At 44.1% G+C, this 26,762-nt stretch overlaps 1 protein-coding gene across 2 annotated transcripts; it reads left to right on the plus strand.

Moving 5' to 3' along the window:
- The first annotated feature begins 3,954 nt into the window (after positions 1 to 3,954).
- LOC101141937 (neuroblastoma breakpoint family member 4) lies at positions 3,955 to 25,196 on the plus strand. 2 transcript variants are annotated; one of them, XM_063705954.1, is made up of 15 exons: positions 3,955 to 4,165; positions 5,580 to 5,679; positions 6,607 to 6,821; positions 7,865 to 7,943; positions 8,812 to 9,023; positions 10,431 to 10,482; positions 10,672 to 10,758; positions 11,360 to 11,499; positions 12,483 to 12,534; positions 13,360 to 13,529; positions 14,560 to 14,611; positions 15,343 to 15,515; positions 18,496 to 18,732; positions 20,766 to 20,980; positions 23,914 to 25,196. In XM_063705954.1, exons 1-15 carry the CDS (start codon positions 3,988 to 3,990, stop codon positions 23,953 to 23,955), a joined length of 2,004 nt encoding a protein of 667 aa, XP_063562024.1. In that variant the 5' UTR covers positions 3,955 to 3,987; the 3' UTR covers positions 23,956 to 25,196. The 2 variants fall into 2 exon arrangements, with proteins under 2 accessions (XP_063562024.1, XP_030871930.3); XM_031016070.3 differs by lacking the exon at positions 10,672 to 10,758 and having other exon boundaries at positions 3,956 to 4,165.
- Positions 25,197 to 26,762: the final 1,566 nt, after the last annotated feature.

Here is a 26,762-nt window from a genome sequence, read left to right on the forward strand (position 1 = left end):
TTGCTGACAGCATGTCTAGAGGAAATGTATTAGATGAAACAAATTAAATTCAAAAACTTTTTTTGAGGCGGGGGGCAGAAATGAGGTACAGGGGAGAGAAACACCTACTTGGAAAGAACCACACAACTGAATTGGAGAACTTGGAATGGGGCTTGTGGGAGGGGGCTCTACCTGAGATCTGGCTCCAGTACTTACAGCAAAGGGAACTTGGGCGGGTTACAGACTCTCTGTGCCTTGGTTTCTTCATCAGCAAAACAGAATCATCCCATAAACTGTAAGGTCCGTGGTATCAGAGGGTCCCCAAACTGACTGCACATCTGAGTCATGTTAACAAACACATTCCAGGCCCCAACTGAGCACGCTGAATCAGAATCCCTGCAAGGAGGACACTGAACCTGTATTTGCACTGACCTTCCAGGTGTTTCTTACTCTGATCAACTTGGGGGTGGGAACCATTGAGCTGCATCACATCATTCCAAAGCCCAAACACAGAAGCAGAACAAGAATATATTCAATGCAGTCTCTAAAGCAGAGAAATCTCTTGGGGGAACCTAGAAGTGAAGGAGACCTGGCTTGCTGGGCTCCATCTTAACTTTATCCTGACAACGGCAGAGACACGAGCCCTTCGGGACACATGCCTGAGGCAGTGACAGTCCAACTTTGGAACAGTGGAAGCCCTAGTTTCAAATTCAAGCTTGCTTTGAGTAGAAATTAAGTTTACATCTTTTTGTCCAGCAACAAGGCCAGTCTTCTGCAAGCTGCTTACCTTACAAGGAAACATGAAGAAAAGACCCGCTAAAAAGGGAAAGCCTTCCTTCCTGCCCTAGGACATCCCTGCCAACTTCAGGGAGGTGGGAACCCAGCTGCGCTCTCTACAGTATGGGTTACTTTTGTGTCTGGAAGGTGTCTGACATCCTGAGACCTGGACCCATTTCAAGGAGCTTTGGGAAGAGCCCAGATCACTGATGGAATTGGATAGTGCGTGGAAATGGTTCAGCAGGACGAGGGTAAGTGCAGGATCACGGCCAGGTCATTCTGAGAGACAATGAGTGGCACTGATGGGGTCAGACAAAGATTAAAAACAAAAGTTTGTGCTTCGACTTCAGAAACTCAAATCAATAACTAATTTGCTCTTATAAGTAATAAGAAGCATTTTTCTATCTACATGAGAATTTAATCTCAAAACAGAAATCAGAAAAAATGTCAAGTCCAGGGCATAAAACCTAAACCAGTGCTTAGATTTATTCATTTTAAATAGAGCTAAGAGTAAAAACTTCTCCATAAAATATATATTGTATCTATACATAAAATATATATTGTATCTGAGTTCAGGGTGTGATGAGTGTGACCATGGACTACCCAGCATTCATGTGGAAGTGAAGGAAGAGGACTGGATCAATCCCAGTGGAAAGCGTGCCTCTCAGCAGCCCGCACCATCCTCCACCTACACTGTGTAATGACAGTGCTTTGAGATGTAGCAAAGGCTATAAATTTATCTATTCTCTGGTGTCTCAGAGACCTGACATTCTGTGTCAGAAAGAAAAGTTATAAAAAGGCAAAAGTCTTAATGAGAATCATTGGTACTCAATAGAATAGTGAATTAAATACAGCCAAGGGAAGACCCAAGTCTCATATTTCTCTTGTATATTCCAAAGTTCCAGTGAAATTCCAGGTGATAGAGGTTATTTCCCACACTGTTAAAGCAAGGTTGCAGACACTTCTGAATTTCGGTCCCAATGCTGAAGGAGGGCACACCTCTGTCCTGGAAAATGACACAGGAATGAATGCTCTTCCCATGACTCATTCTGGTCATTCTTCCAGCATCACAGAAACCAAAAAATAGAAATATAGCCAAATACATGATTTGTTATCCCTCTTCTTCAGGTTTCTTACCTGTTTCTTATGGATAATAACATTGCCTTAAGGATTATGATGAAAATGTGATATCCAAGTATGTGTACAGTTTTGAACAAAATGGCTAGTATGAATTGGTCAATAAATAATTATGTTTATTTATTGAATTACATGGATTCTATAAATAATTACTGAATAATTATTGTGATTCCTTTTATTGGCAGTGCTCAAAATGCATCCCTGTGTGACCTCAAGTAAACCAGTAATTTTGCGAACCTGCAGTTTTATCATTTTTAAAATGAAGAAACTAGACAGATTTTCATTCTGACACAGAATGTCAGGTCTTTGAGACACCAGAGAGTAGATAAATTTATAGCCTTTGCTACATCTCAAAGCACTGTCATTACACAGTGTAGGTGGAGGATGGTGCGGGCTGCTGAGAGGCACGCTTTCCACTGGGATTGATCCAGTCCTCCTCCTTCACTTCCACATGAATGCTGCGTAGCCCGTGGTCACACTCATCACACCCTCAACTCAGGCAAGTCCAGCAGCCACACTTAGGAGACCTGGGCTACAGGACAATCTCCCAAGTCCTAGCCTCACAAAACCTAGTTGAAGATGGAAGCTGAGAAAGTGAGGAGGTGGTTCAGGGGATCACGCTCCCCTACTCATCCCTCTCATCTCAAATTCACGTTCTACTGCACAGGAACACTGAGGATCACCAACCACCCGTGACCATGAGCTTGATCTTGCCAGGTTCTGTTAGTGGAATGCAACCACACATCAACAGTGTTAGAGCAACTCAATATATATGTATATATATATATATATATATATATATATATATATATATACACACACACGTATATATATATACACATATATATACACACACATATATACATATATATACACACACATATATATACATATATACATGTATATATATGTATATATATACATATATACATACATATACACACATATATATATCTCCAACAATATTCCCTGAGAAGCGTTAAATGCCCTGTTCTTTTCAATATATGGGAAAACTAAAAACAACAAAATACCATCAGGTTTACAAGACTTCCCAAGATAGATGGTCACACATGTTTTCAGGGGATATATACAAATGATTTTGATCACTTGATACCTTGAAAAGAGCTATTTTGGGACGAGAATGATATTCGTAAGTGACAAGTATGAAACAAGTGTTCAGTGACATTAAAAAAGCAAACCGACCCACACATAGAGGAAGAGCTTTGGACGTAGGGATGTGAAACTGGTCTTAAGTGTAATGAAAAGCCAAGATGCTGCCCCAGTAAGAGAAAAGAAATCAACATAACAATGGGATGCAGCAAGAATACTGAGACAGGGTAGAAAATATTTTTTAAAAGTGAATTATTCCTTCATTTTCGGTCGATACAGAAAAAACTGCAGAAGACCCAGAGGGATATCATAGCAGACTAAAAGTTTGCTATCTTTCACTTGTGGAAAAGCATTAAGATCATTTTACCTTAAAAAGAAGGTGAGGTGACTTCATGACTACCACTAAGAAAATACAATCTTCTGGAAAACTATCCCTACCTTGATGATTTTATACATACAAGAGATGAACAATGAGGAATATGCTTATATGTATTGAGAAAGAGGTGGGCCTGTAGCATTGTCACAAGGGTGCACAAACACTGAGAGTGACTGCTGAAGAAATGGTCCCCATCAGTGACCCTCAGGTGAGACCAGGGGGCCTAGTGTTTCAGCATAGCCTGGCCAATTGGAATGCAGGGTTTCTAAGATTCCATGACACCCCCACCTTCTAATTCTGTTATTGCAACTGCAGGCCGTTACCTGGTACGCTGGCTGCTACCTCCCTCACTCTTGTCAGAGTCGGAGCTACAGGCAGTGCCTTCAGCTCTGAGCTCAGGCATCCTGGTCCCTGTTTTTGTGGTTAAGGACTCTAAAGTGTTGTGGCATGTTCATCAACTTTTTCTCAACCGTAAGTTAACAATTCCAGTAATTGTCATCTCTCAGTCCTGATTAAACCTAATTGATTTCACTAGTTTTTGACCCATCATGTGTCTGGGTTTCTTCTCCCCAGTCCCTGGCTCTACCTCTTCTGCCACGAACGTCAGCATGGTGGTATCTGCCGACCCTTTGTCCAGCGAGAGGGCAGAGATGAACATCCTAGAAATCAACCAGGAATTGCGCTCCCAGCTGGCAGAGAGCAATCAGCAGTTCCGAGACCTCAAAGAGAAATTCCTTATAACTCAAGCTACTGCCTACTCCCTGGCCAACCAGCTGAAGAAATACAGTAAGTTCTATAGATTCACCATCACAAACGTGATGAATGATCACCTGTCTTCTCTCTGAGAAACTGAACGGTCTTTTCATTGAAATTAATTTCATCCTTCCCAGACTTCTAGGAAAATAGAAGTGGATGTTTTAACCTCATTTTGTTAAACATGGAAAACAGAGGCACAAAGTATTTAGCAACTTTTCCACATTGGCAGTCTGGTGTGAGGTGGGACTAGAGTTAAAATCCTACTTACTGTCTTCTGACACAGGCACAGAACCACCTGTTTTCCTCAGTAAGAGGCTAAATCATGTTTATGAGAATCCTCTCTGTACCATATAAGGTTCTACAGACAAGTAACATCTAGTCTGTTGGTCTAAATGTCTGGGACTAATGAACTTCCATTCAGTTCAAGCTTCTTTGAGGCCCAATAGGCAGAGCTCCATCCAGGGCACCCTGGGGGAAACATGGCAACTGTACAGAGTGCCCACTCTAAGGAGCTTAAAGAGGAGACTGCCCCTAACAGAAACTGTGATATCTGTGACACCCTTCAAAGCAGGGAGTGTCCCGGTGAGAGGGAAGTGCTGCTTCCTGGGGCACAGGCTCTTATTCCCGAAGAGGAAGAAAGATGGCACATAAGACATTGTGGAGGTAGCAGTGTAGTGTGCAGAGCAGGGACCCTGGGCCAGTCTCCCAGGCTCCATCCAAGTTGCCTATCTTCTCTGTGCCTCAGTTTCCTCATCTGCTCATTGAGTACTATAATAATACCTACCTCTGTAAATTACTGCAATGAATTACATGACCTATTTCTTGTAAATTTCCTAGAACAGTTCTTGGAACAGAGTAAACACTATCTATTAGTTCTTCATTCTACTATTTCTAACTTAATTCAAACTTTATTAGTATTTGGGCATATTTCTCTTATAGCCTTACGGTCTTGTGCCTCATATTTTATGCAATTATATCCAGATATGATTTTTTCAATGTTTGACATATTCGCACTTGAAATTCCCAGTACAAGGGAAACTTTGGGTCCCATAGTCCTAGGGCCTTCCTGACTGTATAGAAAATCACTACTTCATGCACCAGTGCAGTGTTTTACAGGAGAGGCCGCAAGGCTTGGGAAAGTGGCCCAGGATTCAGAGTCAGACCTCAGGGGCTGTGAATTCTGACTCCGCCTTCTTCCAGGTGAATCATCTTGTCAAGTTACTTGATGTGCCCTTGTGTTTCTTTCTCCCCATCCCTGAGTTGGAGAGTATCAGATGCCAGAAAGTTGGGAGGTTGATAAATAAAGATGTGGAAATGCCTGCCTGGAGCCTGGTACTGGAGCTGCTTTCATCCTTGGGATGGATGGTGCCGCCTGCCCTATAGGCAGTGACCCCAGCAGCATGTCCCACCTTCCACTGAGGCAGGCGTGTCTGTCTTTTCTCAGAGTGTGAAGAGTACAAAGACATCATAGACTCTGTGCTGAGGGATGAACTGCAGTCCATGGAGAAGCTGGCAGAGAAGCTCAGGCAAGCTGAGGAGCTCAGGTGAGCGGGCCCCGTTGGGGGCAGGCAGATGGGCAGGGGTGTGAATCTCTGAAGTGCAGCAACTCAGCTGGGAGAACTAAGAGCTGAGCTGGGCCAGGACAACGGCAGGCATTTACATGGCAGGCACGTGTCACATAAATATTTATAAAACAGAGAACAGTCATCTTAGTAAGTTATGGGTTGTAGTTGTTTCTTAAGCCTTGTTTTCTCTTCTTAAAACCACTAATTGTTGAGGTAAAATCTGCATAACACAAAATAAACCAAAAAAAGTGAACCACTCAGAAGCGTTTAGGATACTCAGAATGGTGTGCGATCACCACCACCTTTACTCTTAGTCAGAATCACCTCTTGACTGACTGTGGCGTTTCATTTGTTCAATCAATATTGCCTTCTTAACACTGTCATTCTTTTCTTCTTTCATCTTTCCAATTCACCCCATCTGCACCTGGCCACATTTCTGTGCATGGCTTTGTATCTAGTCACTGCAAGATGCGCTATGTGAATTTTCACATAGAGATGCCCATGGCCAAAGTGAGGAACTGAAAGGACATCCTTGTGGAACTGATTTAGGAAGACACTAACTTTTGTTTACAGAAGAAAAAGATGAATGGAACATCCGTGAGGATCTTACAGAAGCACTCTCTCATACATCAGAAGGCTGTGTGTGTGTGTGTGTGTATGTGTATGTGTGTGTGTTTGTATATATGTATATGTGTGTGTGTGTGTGTGTGTGTGTGTGTGTGTGTGTGTGTGTGTGTGTGTGTGTATATTCTTCTTTCTCTTGGCCACAGACATTTCCCCAAACATGTTCTGACCTTCTGCTTGGAGGTCTCCTTGAGGACATTCTCACAGAAACCTCTGTTGCGATATTAGAACTGATCACTCATCCCTTTCCATTATTAAATGTCCTCTACTATCTCACCTTAGGCAGTATAAAGCCCTGGTTCACTCTCAGGCAAAAGAGCTGACCCAGTTACGGCAGAAGTTACGGGAAGGGAGAGATGCCTCCCGCTGGCTGAACAAGCATCTGAAAACCCTCCTCACTCCTGATGACCCTGACAAGTCCCAGGGTCAGGACCTCCGAGAGCAGCTGGCTGAGGGGCACAGGCTGGCAGAGCACCTTATTCACAAGCTGAGCCCAGGTAAGGTGGCCATGGGCCCTCATGACACACAGCTTCAGGCTTATGAAAGTCCCCAGACCTCCACACCTCCACAATGACAATTGTATGGGTAGTGTTTCTTTCCAGTAAACTTTTGTGGCCATGACATGATCAGAATTTCTTGGGTGGGAGCAGAGATGGGAAACCCATGGGGTGGAGGTTACAGAATGGCAAATGTATCCTCCTTTCTTGATGGAATGTGGTCTTTAGAGCAAGAGGCAGCATCCGTCCAGTTTTAAAGAACAGGAAGGAGGCTGTGACAGGAAGCAGCTTTTAGAGTGAAAGGAGCCCTGGACTAAGAATGAATGTCCCCAGGATCTATCTTCAGCAATGTCTTTAGCAACTGTGGGCAACTGATTAATTTATCCTTCCTGGGTTTCTGTCTCTAAATCTGTAAAAGCAAACAAATTGTCTCTTGCATTCAAATGTGGGAACACTTATGACTATATTTCACAATGAGATAAAGCCCCTTGCTGTGTGGTGCTGGAGAAGGCACTTGATGTGGTGGCATTTGGTGGTAGGAAGTGGTTTAGACTGGAGCACTCCCCATGGAGAGATGGTCCCCGGTTAACACAGTGGAAGCCACTTGGAGGGCCCATGAAGTCCCTAGTGTATGGAATACTGTGGGACAAGGTTGTTTGTCCTGTTCGAAGAGAAAGATATAGGTTCTAAATGCGAACCGTGACAGGATACAGAGCCTGTGCGTGGGAATCAGATCTGTGGCAGGATTGGGGAGACAGCTGCTGAAGTTCAGAGAGAGGCTGGGCAAGCCTCCAGTGATATGAAGAGGAAAAGGTCTTTTCAATATTTGGCCACATCTTGATGGTGACCCTCCAGATCAGAAACGCATTGCCTCATGGATCAGGAAAACATGCCAGGGCATTTTTTTAGAGATAAAACATGAGAGCTTTCAGCACAGTGTGGACTTATACATGTAGATGTTTATGTCCCTGTGCACATAGGGCTCACTGTGCTTGCAGTGGGTGAAATGGGAAATATTTCAATGGACACATCTGTATTTGCAGAAAATGATGAAGATGAAGATGAGGATGAAGACGACAAAGACGAGGAGGTTGAGAAAGTACAGGAATCACCTGCCCCCAGGTAACACTGAATAATCAGGAGCGGGTAATGGCTGGTAAAATATGAAAAAGGTCTCAGAAAGAATAAAAGGGAGGTGAAGGTAGTCACAGATTCCAGAGGCAGGATAAAGAAAGCTGCAGAGTGCACTGATTTCATGTGCTCACCCAACAAGGAAATAGCCCCATTAACGTGCTTGTCCATTGTCTTCCTGGTGCCTGTAAGCATGACCCTAGATGAACTCCCATCCCTAGGGACTTCCTGCACACACAGAGGAGACCTGTTCTCCCCTGTAGTGAAAGCCAGGATGAGATGTAAAGCTGCTTTCTACACCGTTGTCTTTAGGTTCTTTTTAGGAAAGATAAATAGCAGAGAGGCAACAAGCAGAGGAAATGGGAAGCACCTAGCAAAGTTGAACACAAAGTATAGGACCTAGACAAAAAAATTTACATTTCATGTCACAATATTAAAATTTTAAAAAAATCTAGAAGGCACACCATCTCTGAAGTCTACAATGGCTCAAATGCCTGTATAGCCATGGCCACAGTATGTTAACTACAACCCAGCTTAGACACACCATGTGGCAGCTGTTTTTGGTTCTCTGTGTGTGCTGTCAAGACTGTACCATACAGACACAGCTGAGTCTTCGTCCTCCTCAGCTCCTATCTGCCCAGTGCAATGATCACTAGCTGCTGTCTTCCTCTCTGGTTCCCATGGCAGCCACGCTCTGTTGCAGACAGAAAAGGATTGCCTGTTCCCTCTTAAAAGGAACCTCTCCTTTGCATTCTGGGACCACTCTCTTAAGCCTCTTTTCAAAACCACCTAGGACTTCTTGGGGTGCAATGCCTTTTGGATTAATCTTCTGTCATCTCTATCCCACTGGGCTCATCAGGGAGGTGCAGAAGACTGAGGAAAAGGAAGTCCCTCAGGACTCACTGGAGGAATGTGCTGTCACTTGTTCAAATAGTCACAACCCTTCTAACTCCAACCAGCCTCACAGGAGCACCAAAATCACATTTGAGGAACACGAAGTTGACTCTGCTCTGGTTGTAGAGAGTGAACACCCTCATGATGAAGAGGAGGAAGCTCTAAACATTCTCCCAGGTAGCCTCTCTATTCTTTGTCCCTCCTAGCTCTGTCTAGGCTGAGGAAGATCAATTCTGAGGACAGACTGTATACATACATATTGGTTTGAATCACAAAGTATAGTGGAGCCGGGGGCGGTGGCTCACACCTATAATCCCAGCACTTTGGGAGGCCCAGGCGGGTGAATCACTTGAGTTCAGGAGTTCAAGACCAGCTTGGGAAATGTGATGAAACCCATCTTTACAAAAAACATGAAAAACTAGCCAGGCATGGTGGTGCATGCCTGTCATCCCAACTACCCAGGCAGCAGAGGCGGGAGAATCACCTGAGCCCAGGAAGTAGAGGCTGCAGTGAGCCACAATTGCACTCCAGCCTGAGTGACAGAGTGAGGCTGTGTCTCAAAAAAAGAAAAAGAAAGAAACAGAGAGAGAGAGAGAGAGAGAGGAAAGAAAGAAAAAGAAAGAAAGGAAAGAAAGAAAGAAAGAAAGAAAAAGAAAGAAAGGGAGAGAAGGAAAAGAAAAGAAAGAAAGAGAGAAACTATGATGGAATATTAAACACAGTTATTTGAGGGTCAGAGAACATTCCTCTCCTCCTAGGCCCATGGCATGGACTTTGTCTTCCTGGCCCCAATATTAGCATACTGGACCACAGGCAGGTGTGACAAAGTCATAGCCACCTGTGTACAGGAGGTATCTGTCAGGCCTCCTGGCTTGGTTCCTATGTCTCTTGTCACATGCAATGATGATTTGTGTCCCTGAACAATGTCCATGGAGCTTCTATGCCTGTCACAGGCCACTGACAGTCTTGCCTATGTAATTGGAGATGTTTCTCTGGATTCACTGTTCTCGGCCCCAGGCTTGGTCTCCTTTAGGTCAGCTTGTCCCAGCTAAGCAGTCACCTTGAAAGCAGGACATAAACACTTCTACCTTTATCTTGCTTATAAGTTTCCCTAAACGAGGCTGGGCCCTGAGTTCTTCACCCCATGAGTGGTCAATGTTTCTGTGTAGCACCGCAGACTCTTTTTTATGCAAGGATTGTTAGAATTTATCCATCAGTTCAGTCTCCTATACAAATTTCTCTAACCATTCGTTGACCATGATATATGATGAGATAAATCAGTATTGCAACAACACTTCTGGAGAGTGGTTAGGGCAATTTTTGAAAATCTTGGGGAAAAAGTTTTGTTTAATTGTTCGCACAGACTTAGGTCAGAGGATAGGTGATTATGATCTACCAGATGAGGGAGATTTTGTCCTATGGTTCTGGAAAGCAGGCACATCTACTTCTGAAAATAAGTCAGAATGATCCTGTCAAAATGTCACATTCTTACACTGAGGATATTTATGTTCTTGTGCTATGACTGGACACTTATTTGCTCTTGAGTGATTTCCTTACTGTGACCTGCTCTTCTGAATTTGTTTACAGAAAATCAAAATGATCATGAGGAAGAGGAGGGGAAAGCACCAGTGCCCCCCAGGTAACTGTGGATTTGTGGGCTGTTCGTTCAATAGTGACATCTGGACACCACGGATCAAGGGAAAATAGGAAGTGACGAATAGAACTGTCTCATCCATTAATCCAAGGGCAAATTACCCCTTTAACAATGTTGTCTTCTTTATTGTGGTACTTGAATAGGTTTCAATTTCTTAATCCCTCTCGAGCATAGGAACCGACAATCACTTGAACCAGGTGAACTGACCAACCTCAGGGATTTCCTGATCTCACCTGTGGTCTCCCATGTGGCTAATCCAGGGTGAGATGCATATATGCTTTCTGTATATTTTGTGACAGCATGTTGGCAAGTATTTGAATGCAATCGAGAAAATTAAAAATAAAAATTTCATATCATGTCAAAATATTGAAAATAAAAGGGGACCTTAAAAACACAGGATCTGTGTGTTGGGAATGCCTCAAGAGCTGTGTTCGCTTGGATGCTGCATGTAATGTCAACGCAATTTGTGTAAAGGAAGTGAAGTCCCAGGTTAGTTCTCAGTGCTGCAAGTCATGATGCTTGATGCTAGTTTACAGGGAGAGTCTGGGTCCTCCTGCAGCCGTTCGTTTGTGGCAAGTGCACTGAGCACCTGCTGCTCATGTTTGCTCTGTCTCCAGGACAGTCACACTCCACCCCACATTTAGAAGGATAGATTTTTCTCTCTTGGAGGAGACCCCCCTTTGCTTTCTGTGACCACTCCCTTTGTGTCCTATCAAATCACCTGAGATACTATGGTGTTGAATCTGTCTTGGTCTAACCTTCTGTTGTTCTACCCTACCTGGCTCATCAGAAAGCTGCAGGATTCTGAAGAGAAGGGAGTCCTGCAGGGCTTTCCAGAGAAAAGTGTTTTGTCTCATTCTAGACACCATGACAAGTCCAACTCTTACCGGCATTGTGAAGTCTCTTTCTTGGCATTGGATGAACAGAAAGTTTGCTCCGCTCAGGATGTTGCCAGGGATTACTCCAATCCCAAATGGGATGAAACCCCACTTGGCTTCCTCGGTAGGCTCCCTATTCTTTGCACCCCACAATTTGTCGATAATGATGGATGTCATACCTTCAGGAAGACTCTATGCTTATATAATGGTTAGAACCAGGCTCTAGGATTGAGTTTGAAGGAATGCATCCTATAAATCAGAGTTTTGCTCCATTCTAGTCCAAAACCACACATTGTCTTCCATCGTTGCCCCATTGGCAGATCACTGTACCCAAGGTTGACCTGACAAATTCATACCCACCTCTTCAGCCTGGGTGCAGGACGTATCCACCAGTCCTCCTGATTTAGATTTAATCTGTCATCTCACATGAAATCTAATTTTCCCTCCCAAACAACCTGAGTTTCTCTGCCTGTCCAAGGCCACTGGCAGCCTTATCGATATTCTTGGAGCTGTCATTTCCCTCGTTCACTTCTCTCAGGCTAGACTCCCTCCCCTTTTAGTAGGCTTGTCTTAGCTAAGAAGTCTCTGAGTACCAGAACATGAACACCACTATTAAATTTGGTATGTTTCTCTGAAAGGAGGCCGGGCCCTGGAACTCTCTGCCATATGAAAGGCCAATGTTTCCATGTAGCATTAGAGATTCTTTTGATTTAATCTGTCCCTCTAAATGCAAATTCTACAAAAACACTGACAACAGCTTATCAGAAGGAAACATGCTGAATACTGCAGTAACCTGCTAGGAAGCATTAAAGTAGATCCCCAGGATCTGTTAGTAAACAGGATATGGTTAACAGTTTGCTGTGACTCAAGACAGAAGGGACTGTGATGATGACCTGTCAGATCAGGGAGATTTGCTCCATGACTCAGGAAAGCAAACCTAGTGACTTCTCACAAGGCTCACCCTGAGACCTCCTGGAAAGTTTCTCTCACAACAGCCTGTTCTCGCACTGCGTATATTTATGCCCCTATGTAGATTTGGACACAAGGTTGTGCATGTGTGAATGTGATCAAGTTCATCTGGCTGGTCTTCTCTTAATTTATTTACAGAAAGGCAAAACGATCTTGAAGAGGTGAAAGGACAAGAAACAGTTGCTCCCAGGTAATTGAGAAAAATCAGGGGCTGTCTATTCAGGGGTGATATCTGTGAAACTCATCTCCACAGAAAACCAGAAAAGTCCTGAAAATACCTAATTCATCCCTTCAGCCAACCGGAAGTGATCCTTTTTAACCATGTTTTACATTTTCATTGTGAAACTTTTAATGTTTGCCATTTCTTATTAACTTCTCAAGTTCAGTACATCAAACCACTTGACCTTGTGAACAACTAATCAGTCACACAGATTTCCTTAAAGTAAGTATACTCTTCTTATGGTGTCAACCAGCCTCAGATGCATATCTGCTTTCTGCTGGTTTTGCATTAGCACAGTGGTGAGCATTTCAAGGCAAGGAAATTAGGTAGAAAAAATTATTGTTATACCATGCACAATATTGAGAGAAAGAGGACTTGATGACATGAGATTTGGGGGATATGATTATGCCTCAAAACCTACGTTTACTTGGCCACTACACATAAAATGTAACATCATTTAAAAGAAAGGAATGAAACCACTGTTATGGGACATGATATTCAGTAAGTCACGACTCTACCATGCAGAGAGACTCAGTCTCCTTCCTCAGAAAATCATAATCTGGCTACTTTGCTGAGCACCTGATGCTTCTCTCTCTCTCATCTCTCTCTTTCCCTCTCTCTGTATTGCAACCTACCCATGGCAACCACACTGTGCCCACCAAGAAGAGGAGAATATTTAACTCTTTAATGGGTTGACCAATTTGTTTTCTGCGATCACTCCCTCATGCCTCACGTGAAATCCAGCTAGGGCTCTGAAACTCCTTGGATTAATCTTTAGTCCTTCTTACCCTACAGGCTCAGCAGGGGACCGCTGAGAGTGGACAAGCATGAAATCCCCCAGGAGTCACTGGATGGATGTTGCTTGACTCCTTCCATCCTTCCTGACCTGACTCCCTCCTACCACCCTTATTGGAGCACTTTGTACTCTTTTGAAGACAAGCAAGTCAGCTTGGCTCTTGTAGACAGTGAGTACTCCATTGTGAACATGATAAATCTCCAATTGGTGTCCCAGGTAGACTGCGTAATCCTTGCACTTCACATCCCTGGCTGGACTGAGATGTGTCATTGGTGTGGGCGTGACTCACAGACACAGGATGATTTGCATCAGCATCAAAAATCAAGTTGGAAGCACAGACAGGGGTGGGTCAGTGAGCTTTGCTCTCTTCCTCATCTCAGACCATGCCTGTGTCACCCTGCACCCACTGTCACGACATTGACAAATTCACACCAACCTATGCAGCACGTGCCCAACAGGTGTCTGTCAGGCCTCTTAATCTGAATAAGATTTGTCTTGCCAGCTATCGTGTTCCTTACAAGTTCCTTTCCCCAACCATGTCCTATGAGATTCTATGCCTGCCCAACGCCTGTGGCATTTTTGTCTACTTTTCATTAAAGATATTACCCAGGTTTCAAAGAACCTAGCCTCATTCTCTATGTCTTTGATGTTATCCTGTTTTAGCTGAGCAGTCCATTACCTTTTGTTATGTTTCTAGAAACAAGATTGGGCCTTGTCACTCCTAGATGTCACGAATAGCCAATGTCTCTTTGTATTGAACCAAAGATTCATTTTCATTCAAGGGTCTGTAGATTCCCTCCTACATTCTAGTTTCAGTGTCTAAAATCCTTGTAACCATGAACAACGTGAGTATTTGATGATTGAAAGCTGAATATTGCAGTTTTCCTTCTAGAAAGCAGCTGGGGTATTTGCCTTCAACTGGTGTGAAAAATTTGCATAACTATTTGCACAAAATCAGGACAGATGATGTTGGGATAATGATCTACCAGAACAGGGAGATTGCATTCCTAGGCCCAGGGAAGAAAACCAAGGCATCTCTCTCATGACAGGACCTCAGGCCTCCTGGAATATTTCTCTCACAGTGTCCTGTGCTCCCACTGAGGAAACTGACGTTTCTATGTTAGGATTGCACAGTGGATTGTTTATGTGTGTAGAAGAACCTGCTTAATCTGTCTGTCCCTTTGTGAATTTATTTACAGAAATTAAAAAGGATCAAGAGGAGATAGAAGACCAAAGCCCACCATGCCCCAGGTAACTCTGAGGAATCCTGAACAGTTAATTCAGTGTTGATATCTGGAGTCTCAGATGCAGGGAAAATCAGAGTGTGCTGAATATACCTGTTGCATCTGTTCAGCCAACCATGAAATGCCATATTCATAAGGTTGACTCTTTTCATTGTACACCTGTATTTCTAGTTCCTCCTTATTAATTCCTTTCAATTCGTCTAATCTGCATTCAGTTGACTCTGTTGAACTGATCACTCACAGACATTTTCTGCAGTCCCCTTTTCTGTCCTTTTTGCTTAAAGTGAAGTTGAATTGCACATCTGATGTCTGCCTCTTTGGCATTACCATGTTTGCAAGTATTCGATAGCAGGGAAGTGAATGAAAATAAATCATGCCATGCTACAATGTTGAGAACAAGAGCTGTTGAGGATACAGGAACTCTGTGAAGACTCAAGAGCCTGTATTCATTTGGCCACTGACGCTAATTTCAACAAAATGGATGCAAAAGTGCCGAATGCACTGTGTCCTGGCAGTTCCCCACAGGGATCACTCCATCTGCTTCCTCCCTAGCTCATTGCCTGCCCAGTGCACTGAGAGCCTGTCGTGCTCTGTCTCCTACTTGAGACAGGGAAGGATGGTTGTATCTCTCTCAGGGGAATGTACTTTGCTTCCTCTGGGCCTTCCTAAGGGCCTCCCTATAGAACCAGCTGGGTGTTGGTTCTCTCTGGTGTTTATCTTCTGTCTTCTTTACCCCAGGCTCAGCCAGGAGCTGCCAGAGGTGAAGGAGCAGGAAGTCCCAGAGGACTCTGTGAATGAAGTTTACTTGACTCCCTCGGTTCACCATGACGTGTCTGACTGTCACCAGCCTTATAGCAGCACCTTGTCCTCATTGGAGGATCAGCTTGCCTGCTCTGCTCTGGATGTAGCCTGTGAGTACTTCACCCTGGAGGTCACAAAGCTCCACTGTCCTCCCAGGCAGCCTCTGTATGTTTTGTTTCCTGCAACTTGTGCAGCTGAGACAGACCATCTCTGCAGCAGGCTCTATACACTGAGCTTGTTTTGAATCTGGCTCTTGGATCCAGTTTTAAGCACAGACATCCACTGGGTAGAACTTCCTCTTCTCCTGTTCCAAGTGCCTCCTCTGTCACCTGGCTCCTTCTCACAGGAGCAGGCTTTGGCTATCAAAACAGGCCAGAGAAGGGAGTGGTGAGGGCTTATGGCAAATTCCTGGCCACAGTAGCTCAGTTGGAGAAATCTGTGTAACAGACCTCCTTCTTTAAGATAGGGCATCTCTCTTTTCTGAAATTATCTTGCTAATTCCATGTCCTTATCTCTTCTCTGGCCATCCACATATGTTGGGAGTTTTGCCCAATTATTTGGAGGCCTGTTTCATGATTCCTGTGTCCCAAGCTAGATTCTCTTCTTCAGGGATCCCCAGCCCTGGGGCCATGGGCCATTATGGGTCCATGACCTGTTAGGAACTGGACTGCAGAGCAGGAGGTGAGCGGTGGGAGAGCATTTCAGCCTGGATTCCACCTCCTGTCAGATCAGCAGTGGCATTAGATTCTCATAGGAGCTCGAACTCTATTGTGAATTGTGCATGCCAGCAATCTAGATTGTGTTTTCCTTACGAGAATCTAATGCCTGATGATCTGTCACTGTCTCCCAGTAACTGTCACCCCCAGGAGAGACCATCTAGTTGCAGGAAAACAATCTTAGGGCTCCCACTGATTCTGCATTATGGTGAGTTGTATAATTATTTCATTATATATTCCAATATAATATTTATAGAAATGAAGTGCACAGTAAATGGAATGTGCTTGAATCATCCCAAAACCATCCCCCCAACCTGGTGCCTGAAAAATGGTCTTCCATGAAACCAATCCCTGGTGCCAAAAAGGTTTGGGACTGCGGCTCTACTTCCTCTGAGGTGTCTTCCCTCCACTGACGCAGTCCAGCGACCCTTCCTTTATGTGTGGCCGGGCTTGCATCCTCTGCAGAGCTCCAGTGGTTTTCTCCAAGTGTGGGTTTGTAGTGTCAATCAAGTTTTGGTCTCAGTGCTCTATTCTCATGAAAACCATCGACAACTAGTGTCCCTCATGAGGCTCTGGCCTAACCGATGAGCAAAGCAGAGTGGTTCCTGTCCCCATGAGGTCCAGAAAACCCTTCCTCTGAGCAATCGCCCCTTGAGATAGCAGCTTCACAGGATGTGTAAAAAGAAAATCCAATTTTCATTTCTTCTTACTCATTCTCTTTTTTTTTTTTACTTCAATTCTGGGAATTTCATGTGGATTGTTGGGGGTTTTACCCATTACATTATCTTCTAGTAAGAGCAAGGAACTCTGTGATGTCCCCCAGTATATTGGATTATGTTGTAACGAGATTAGCAAAAATGCCAGGTGTGTTGATTCACGCCTGTAATTCCAGCACTTTGGGAGGCTAAGGAGGGGGATCGCATGAGCTCAGGAGTTTGAGACCAGTGTGGGTAACATGGTGAAACCATATCTGTAAAAAAAAAATTAGCAGAGTATGGGGGTACACACCTGTAGTCCCAGCTTTTTGGGAGGCTGAGGTGGAAGGATCACCTGAGCCTGGTTAGTTGAGGCTGCAGTGAGCCACGATTGCACCACTGCACTCCAGCCTGAGCAACAAAGTGAGACCCTGTGTCACACACACACAAAGAAAGAAACTAGCAACAAAAATGTTGGCCTCTATTCTATTTTGGTCAGTAAGTGCCTTTCATACTGGGACCAGCCCCTTTCCCATTTTGCATTTCTCCCTGAGTTTCAAAAAAGCAAATGCTTTTCTAGCATCACAGGGATTCATGAAACAATTAAAATACACACTGACCTTGCACCTGCTGTATGCCCTGCCCCTTTGCAAGCAAGCTCTGTCCTGCTATAAACCATTCAGGGATCAAGGGACACGCCCAAGTGGGCAGTGGCATCTCCATGTTGGAGCTGAGAACAATGAGGCATTTTTAAGAAAACTTAGAAAACCTTGGAGAGAATGAAGATGTGGAGAGGGGAGGAGAGAGAGGAGCCCCACAGCAACGTGGATCCGGTCTGCAGGTCCCGTCCCCATCCTGAGCCCGACCTGGACTGGCGTGAGGTCATTGGAAGTCTTTTCTTAGTCCACTCAGAATGTGTATTCCTCTCCCTGTGGAAATGGAAACAATTTGTTTAAGGGGTGCCACCCGAACCCCACTGGAGGAGTGGGTAATGTGAGGATCGTGTCCTGTGTTGCCTTCCTAAGGAACCGCACTTGCTGATCTGTAGCACTTGTGGCCCCTGAATTTGCAGGAAGGGACTGGTCCCTCTCCTACATTGCCTATGTCTGCTGACACCCACTATATGGCAAGAGGATGGATATGTGTGGGTAGGGGGTCAAACCATTATAGTCAATGGGAAATTCAAAATGTCCCCGAACCCAGAAAAGTTTGCCTGACTTAGTGTTTGGTCTGTAGCATCCCAGCCCCCTTTTTCGTGGTTCTTTCTCAAAGCCTCGCAGCTCTAACCCTTGACCCGTTCTTACACCCCTGTGTGTGGAGAAAAATAACCATTCCTCTCCTGTGCTCTGAGGCCTCTCTAGAACTTTCCCTCTGGGCACAGGAAAGAGATGAATAGTAACAGAATAATCGGGATGGTCTTGTTAGACAATCCAAAGCCCTCTGGGCTGAAGCAGAGGTTTTTCACCTCAGGGACACCCCAGCCTGGGCCCCTACCATGTCAGCGTCCCCAGGCACAGGCAGGAGAGGTGACGTCACCTGCATTTACATGATGTCTGTTTGTGTGCCGTGGGTCACTGGGTGGCTTTACTGAGAGCAGGGACATCAGGGATGGGTGTTCTGGGATGACTTAACAAAGGGAAAACTGAGATTGTTCCTACTGAAGCCCCTTCTCCTTTCAGCCCCCACCGAGGCGGCCTGTCCCCAAGGGACTTGGAGTGGAGACTTGAGCCACCACCGGTCAGAGGTGCAAGTTTCACAGGCACAGCTGGAACCAAGCACCCTGGTGCCCAATTGTCTGCGACTACAGCTGGATCAAGGGTTCCACTGTGGGAACGGCTTGCCCCAGCGGGGCCTTTCCTCCACCACCTGCAGCTTCTCAGCCAATGCTGATTCTGGGAACCAATGGCCCTTCCAAGGTAGGGAAGGAAACGGCGTCATGAAGCTCTAATCCAGGTGTTGGTGGTCACGACGGTGCTGTGGGTGGAGGAGAGAATGGGGCCTCCCATGCTTCCTCAGGGTCAAGTTGAAATCCATGGTGCTCCAACCCAGTGAGGTGAGCAAAGGCCTGGAGCTTAGGACCAAATCTGCTCTCAGGACCTGGGTTTGCCACTTTCTGCTTGTTGACTTTGGCCCAGGTTTTTGTCTTTTTGCTATTTATATCTCTGTTCCCTCATCTAAGATACCTGAAGAATAATATCTACCTGCAATGATAATCTCCAAAGGGCCTGATTCCATAAGAATTGCCCAATAAACCTATGAGTAGGTGTTATCTAATCCTTTTGTCTTTCTGCTAAATTTACACTTAGCAAGTGACTTCACGGACGATGTCTCCTCTGAGGCAGAGCAGTTATGAAGATCTCTGCTTTCTAGGGCCCCTCTTCCTTTCCTTTCTCACACAGACTCCTCTGCCAGTTTTCTTCCTCTCCTTCCCCATCCCTCATGAAGCCAATTTTCCCCTGTCAGGCACTTTCAATAACAACCTATGAGGCACATTGAGTAACAGTGTAAATCCTGGGCCCACACTCAGTCTCCTGACATGTCCAGCTTCTTCTGCTGTTTTTTCTGCTTTTTCTGAAATAAAAGGGCAACTTTCACATGGAAAGTGTTCACATCAGTCTCTTTTCTGAAATTCCATTTAGTTCACATTCTCCACTCATGTCCGTGGCCATGTCCTCAGTTTCCGTCTCACAGGGATCCATTTCTGCTCAGATTACCTTAAAATCCTGGGTCGTGTTCATTCTCACTCTCCATCCCACTCAATATCTCCTCCTGGAGCCCCTGGGGCTGCCTGGTGCTCATCTGTCAGGCGATGCCCTCAGCTGAGGAATGAGGGAACCCCTGTCCTCAGGGGGAGGGAGGGTTGCGTGAGATAATGAGCACCATCTGGGCCAGTGGAGAGGACACATGGAAGGTGCTCCGGGAGTGTCAGGGGATGCGCAGTCCCTGACACGTGCCATGATAACTTATTTAGACTGATTTCTTAACACTGAACTCTCTTTTGCTTCTCTGTGGATTCTCACACCCCCAGCCAAGACTCACCCCACTGGCTCAGACACACTCCCTCTTGCTCACTTTCCCTGGAGTCCAGAGCCTGAACCAGGCTCCAGGTAAGAGGACAGAGTGAACGCCTTTCGTTTCATTAACGCTTTCCTTCACCTGGTGATTTCTCCCTGCTGTCTACCAGGTCATTTGTTTCTCCCATACCTATTCTTTCTCATTCTTCTCATGTCTCCAATTATTTTTCCAATTTCGATGGACCAGAATAGTGACTCTACTCTTACATTCAATCCCTCCCAATCCCTATATTTTTTTCTTTAAATTAATGTGTACAGATACATGCATTTGTATCATTTGTCCTATTATGTGTGACTATGTATATCTGGTGTGTATGCTATATAGGGTGTATATATATATGCAGTAGATCATATAATGATGCAACTTTTGTAAATTCTCTAGGTTTAGTCTTCCTGGTTCTTTTCTCTCATCTCTCTCATCAGTTGCTGTCACCTATGTCTGATCTCACCTCTGTGCCACATGGGCTGCCACCCTGCCAGGCCCTTCCATTCCCATCTCCTGTTTGAACCCAGTTCTGATTTAACTTTGATTTTTGTAATCTCTTCTCTCCCCAAAGCATAGCCTACATACAGTGTTATTTCCTTGCCTTTGCCTTATCTACCTAGAAGCTATTTGTGTTTCTGAATCCTATGTTTCTGGAATATTTTTGTGACTTGGCAGTGCCTTTGGCTCCTGGCAATCTTGTCGTTACTGAGTAATGTAGGAAAGATCAACAAAAAAGAAAGTATTAAAGTGACTCTATCGGCTTCCCCTCGCCCTTTGGACTTTCTTGTCCAAGGCCTCTTTCCTGATTTGATGTCCTCTGGGTGGAAGAGAAAGTTACGGTAAGATCATGGATGGCAGCGGATCCCATTGGCTGTGGTTTTCTTTTCAGAGCTGGTTTTAGAGCCCTCTCTGGGGATGAAGAACCCTCCCCAGCTGGAAGATGATGCACTTGAAGGCTCAGCAAGCAACACACAAGGGCGTCAAGTCACTGGCCGAATTCGTGCCTCCCTTGTCCTGATACTGAAGACCATCAGAAGAAGACTCCCGTTCAGCAAGTGGAGACTGGCATTCAGATTCGCTGGCCCGCATGCTGGGAGTGCAGAGGTAATCACATCTATGGCTGATAGCTGCACTCACTTCTTATTTCTCTGTCTATGATGACAGCTCATTCTCTCACTGCTTTTTCTCTCCCATTTGTTCTCTCCAACAGCTGCTCTAACCTCTGTCTGGTCTTAGCTCTGTGTCCCATGGGCTCCCATCCTGACTGGCCCTTTCTGTACCCATCTCCTCTTTACTCTCTGAACTCTGCTCTATTCCTTTTTCTACTGTCTTGAGAGTCCCTCTCATGGCCACAGGAGAGCCAGGCCTCCTTGTCCCCATCCAAGTGCATAGTTTAAGCTGCTGAACACAGGGTTGTTTGCCCGGAATCACACACTCCTTTGGGAAATTTACCTTTCCTTGCTGCATCCCCAACTCCATTGCCTCTTTCTGCAGAAATCATTGCTTTAATACATCATTTACACGAAGATTTTCCTCTTGAGTCTTCTTTTGAGCAACACAACTAATTCAACTCTTAATCATCACTTGTTCCTCTGAATGAGAAGTGTTAAAACTAAGCACTAAGAGCCCCCCTAGGAAACTAAACTAGAACCAGGGTCCCAGGTGGGAGTTCCCTACTGGCCTGGAGTCAGGTTTGTCTTTAGCCCCAGATGTGCAGCCTAGTGCCAACGTGGATGGAGTTGCCAGGGTCTCAGTGTTCTCACCTCATGGACTCACTTGAGCTGATGTTAACTGGGGAACATTTATGACATTCTAAAGGGACATCACTCCAAAAGTACAGGCAGAGGGCAGGACTTGAAAACTGCATACATCATGAGGTACGTCATTCTAACCTCTCTCCTTTTTATTCTCATTTCCACTTTTCAAGTCCAGTTAAGGGTCTAAAATGCAAGTCAGATGAATCTTGAGGCCATTGTATATGAGAGAGCATTTTATGAATTAACTTTGAGAAAAGTGACTCCAGGACCAGCTTTATGCATACACTAGATGACAAAAATCTGTCTACAGGACAGTCTTTGCTTCGGTGCAGCCCAATTGATAAGACAGAGATTTAACTGAAATTGTCAGAGAGAAAGCTAAAATCCATGGAACCACTGGGAACAAAGCCAGTCATGAGATAAACGGGGAAAGGAAAGAAAATGATGGGAAATTGGGCTGGTCCATTTAGTATCTTTAAATCCTGCTGCCATGTCATAAGCACCTGGTGAGATTTCAATTAAGATGAATGCCTTCAACTTACACTTAGAGATTCTCACTTACATGGCCTGGGGTGTGGTCTGAGCATCTGTAGTTTCAAAATGCTCCCATGTGATTCTAATATGTGGCTAAAGATGAGAAGGACCCCTGGTCTACTATGACCTCAGGTTACCAACATGGAAGTGCCACATATGTGTGGCTACTCCACAGAAAAGGCTGAGCCTCTATCAGACTTTGATGGGATCTGTATTCCCCTCTCAATAGTACTCTTCGTATAGCATAGAAAAAAAAATCAAGAAGAAAAACAAGAAAATTAATAGATTAGACTTTTAGCCTCTGCTTGAAGCACACTTGCTGAATTTTGAATACAAGATAAGTAAGAAATAGTCATGATATTAACACCTAATGTATGGAAATAATACCTGCCATATTACATGTAGTGGAATTTAGTATTTTCTTTTGCATTTTAAAATAAAACTTCCAGTTTACATTTCCCCACACCCATTTTATAGCCCACCAATGGTCTCACCACTGCAATGTGAAAATTTTACTTTTGGTCAATTATTGTCCTTCTGCAAAATCCCCAAAGAGAACTCATTGGTCCCCCTGTCCTGAAGAGCATACAATAACAAATTAAGACTGAAATGCTGCAAGAGATTGTATATGAATACTTCTTCATGCCTCTCTTCACACTGGCATAAAATATTAAAAAGAAACCTTTCTCATAATGTACTTAGGGAAAACAATGAGTGGGATGGGAGACTGTAGTAAAACACAAACTAATCCTTTTCACTTTGTACTTCAGAGTTTTCTTGGTCTAGATATTGAGAATATTTCTAGAAATGCCTTAAGGTGGAACCAGATGTGGAATCAACTTCAGGGCATTAGGGAAAATAAGTTGGGCCATGGTTACAGTCCCTGTTCTCACTTTGCTAACTCCATTTTGAGTCTCTTTTTTTAAACTCCCTTTCTTTCCTGATGACCTTTGGACAAAAACTTATAATTATATATATTTTTTATTTTTTTTAACCAACCAAAGAAACAGCAGCACCATCATATTTATCTGTAAAACCTTATTCCTGTCCTAGCCAAGGTGACCCAACCACCACTCATGACTGTTGAGACCTCCAGATTGGAGCCTTTCCTCTCGCTTTCTCCGATCTTTATTGAAAGGCCTTAGTGGGTGGATTCTAATTCCTGGGTTGTCAATAGCAAGTCATGTGGCCTTAGTTCCATCTTACCCCTGTGGCATCACTACTCCTCTGTTGTAAAATGTGGACCTGGACGTGGATGTTGTCTGAGGTTTCTGCTGCTTCTCATATCCAGGGTTCTTCCCATGGCCCTCCCGCTCCTCCCTAGAAGACTAGGACATGGAGTTGTAAGGGGGTGGGTTTCTCTGCAGAGGCTCCTGTCCTTCTGCTCCCCTCTGTTTCTTGGCATGCATGATTGATGCTGAGTACATGCTCACTGGGAGGAAAAGCCATCACTCTGCTCCAGACAGAGGGCATCAGGAGGAAAGGGGATGATGTTGCCCACTGCTGGTTGGGCATAGGTGGGGTCCTTATATCCTGCACCCCAGGCTGACTGGAAGTTCAGGAGTGTTTTCTTCTCACTTGTGGATGGTGCTTCCCCCTTCCGACGGCCCAGGACTCACCCTTCAGCTCATCCTTCCAGCAGGAGATCCCAGTGAGATATCACTGCTTAGCAATCCCTCCAGACTCAGCCATCAGGTGGACCTGACAAAAATGCTCATTTGATTTTTTTCTCTCTCTCCCCTACAGATACCAAATACTGCTGGAAGGACGCAAAGGATGATAGGATGAAAGAATGTCACAAAAAGCAGCTTTTCCACTTGATAGAAACAACTAAAACAGCAAAGCAAGTTTAAGTCCAAACACAATATTGCAGGGGTCCTTCACTGAGGATTGAATTTCAGACACAGAATACTCTTGATGACTTCAAGCCACTATGCTTCTTTGATTTGAGGAGCCACATTCCATCCCCCTCCAACTGTGATCAATACCTAGGGAGACCAATGCCCAGATGGACAAATAGCATTGACCGGCGTTAGCCCTGTTTCTCAATTCCCATCGTGTAGAGAACAGGAGTCCGCAGCTGCTGACAGGAGACAGCATGTCAGCTGGGACTCTGCCAGGGCAGAGTATGAGCAATGCCATGTTCTTGCTGAAAACGCTTAGCCTGAGTTTCATAGGAGGTAACCCTCAGATAACTGCAGAATGTAGAACATTGAACAGGACAACTGACCTGTCTCCTTCAAACAGTCCATGTCACCACCAAGAACACAACAAAAAGGAGAAGAGATATTTTGAGTTCAAAAAGAGTAAAAAGCCTATGCAGCTTATGCTTTTTTAGTCATTTTGAACCCAAAACATCTCCTCATCTTTTTGTTGTTGTCATCGATGGTGGTGACATGGACTTGTTTGTGGAGGACAGGTCAGCTGTCTGGCTCAACGGTCTACATTCTGAAGTTATCTGAAAATGTCGTCATGATTAGATTCAGCCTAAACATTTTGCCAGGAACTCTGCAGAGTCCATGCTGTGAGCTTCCTACCTCAGCCCATCTGCAGGCAGAGAAGGCCCAGTGTGTCCATCCCCAATGCGGTGATACTAGGATGGTCACTTGGTTAAGGAGGGGTCTAGGAGCTCTGTCCCTTGTAAAGACATCTTATTTGTAAGTAATTTGGAAAGTGGTTTGAAATAGTATAAATATCCTGTATTCTAATGATCTTCTTCAGAACATTTTATCACCAATTAATCGCCCCGCCTGTGTCAGTTATTATATTTATGTTTGTACATTGAAAATTTTCTATCTCAAAATCTTACCTTATACTTGCTTTTGCTGGCATTCTTCGTAAAAAAGATTATTCCCTGCCCAAATTTTAACTTTCATCCAAAATTAATTTTAATTTCTTTTTGCTGGCATTCTGTTGTGAAAAAGAATATTCTCTGCCCCAATTATAACTTTCATCCAAAATTAATTTTAGTTCATCAGTTAAAATTTTAAGTTTTAAATCTGTTTAATTAAAACATTTCTTGCCTCTCACTCTGGACTATTGGATTTTTTACATATAATGTTTTAAGCTTTTATTACTATGATTGATTTTGGCGGAGAAGAATTTAGATTAATAAAAACATTCTTATTTCCTTGTTCATATTCAAAACTCTTCCATGTTCTAGTCTATGTTTACCGTATGTGGTAGATTGTATTTCCTGTATTTCTTTGTTGATGTTATTTGTTTTCTTTTTGTGTTTGTGTAAGTGTGTGTGCTTTTTGTTTGTTATTTAGAAAGAGTTGTATAGCTCCCATTTAACATTGCACTGAAAAGGTTTTAACGTCACTAATCCCCTTTTAACTTGACACATTTCCACTGTTTGGTTTATACATTTTAAATTATTTCTTTGAATGTCAAATTTTTACCACTATGATAATCAAAGACATCATTTTCCTCTTCTCTAACCTCATTACCTACCATTTCTTATTTTTTATTTTAACCCAAACATAAAGTGACAGCCTATGTGACACATTGGTTTTTGGTTGAGATCTACAATTAAATATGTTGATGCACATGAGCTGTTCAAAAGTGTGTCCTAAGCATCACTTGTTGAGTGGAATTTATCCTTAGTCCTCATGAGGGAATCAGGTCTCGCTGAGTTTTACAGACTTAATCATAAACTTTTCCCAATGTCTTGATACATGGATTGCATCACTGGATATAAGGTACTTGCCAAAAATGACTTTTGCTTGGGATTTTAGGAAATATTGTCTGGCTTTGGGGGACAGGCCTGTGTGCTCTCAGTCTGGGATTCTATTTTGTTCAACCAGGACCTTTAATTTCTGCCAGTTCATTCTCTTCACCACAAGTCTCCAGAGGATGCTCCCTTTGTCCAGGCCTCCCCGTCTCCCAGCGATTCTGCCCTTTGAAGATTGGCCCCTCTGGTCCTCTGCACTGTGAAGCCCCTGCCTTTCAATTCCCCAGTAGCAGGGTTCTGACCCATCAGGTCTCAGGCCTGATCTGTGTTTCTCCACACTCGCTTTCTGAGAAAGGTTTTACCTGTGTTTTGTCATTAACAGGCCCTTGCTGCTGTGCTGGCCTCTATTTGCGTGGTGTTTCCTGCTCCCTGTGCTGTTATGTGGCTCCCAGACCTGGCTAAATAAAATCACTTGGGGTCCCCAGTGTTCCCTAGCCCTGGTTGGGGGCAGGATTATGGGTGGTATTTTGGACTCTGTGTTAATCCCTAGGGCTTTGAAGTGTATGTGGAGAAATTCAGCTATTATTCTAACCTACTTCTTCAAATGCAGAACCTCAGCAGTATGAAAAAGGAGACAAAACCCTATACTAGAACATCCCCATAATCACTGGCCAGCTTCAACAATTATCATCGAATGGCTGAGCTTTACAAAATCCAATCCTTCCTACCTACCTATGAAGTGTGTGTGTGTGTCTATATGTATATATTAATATATATGTATATGTATATGGCATATATGTGTGTGTGTGTGTGTGTGTGTATACACACAGTTTAGACATGAGATTCTGGAGGCTGAAATTCCCAAGATGGAAAGGGGGATACCCAGGAAAGTATTTCCTTCTTATTAGGCCTTTTACTT

Source organism: Gorilla gorilla, chromosome 1 (assembly GCF_029281585.2).
Source record: "Gorilla gorilla gorilla isolate KB3781 chromosome 1, NHGRI_mGorGor1-v2.1_pri, whole genome shotgun sequence".
Classification (NCBI taxonomy): Eukaryota; Metazoa; Chordata; class Mammalia; order Primates; family Hominidae; genus Gorilla; species Gorilla gorilla.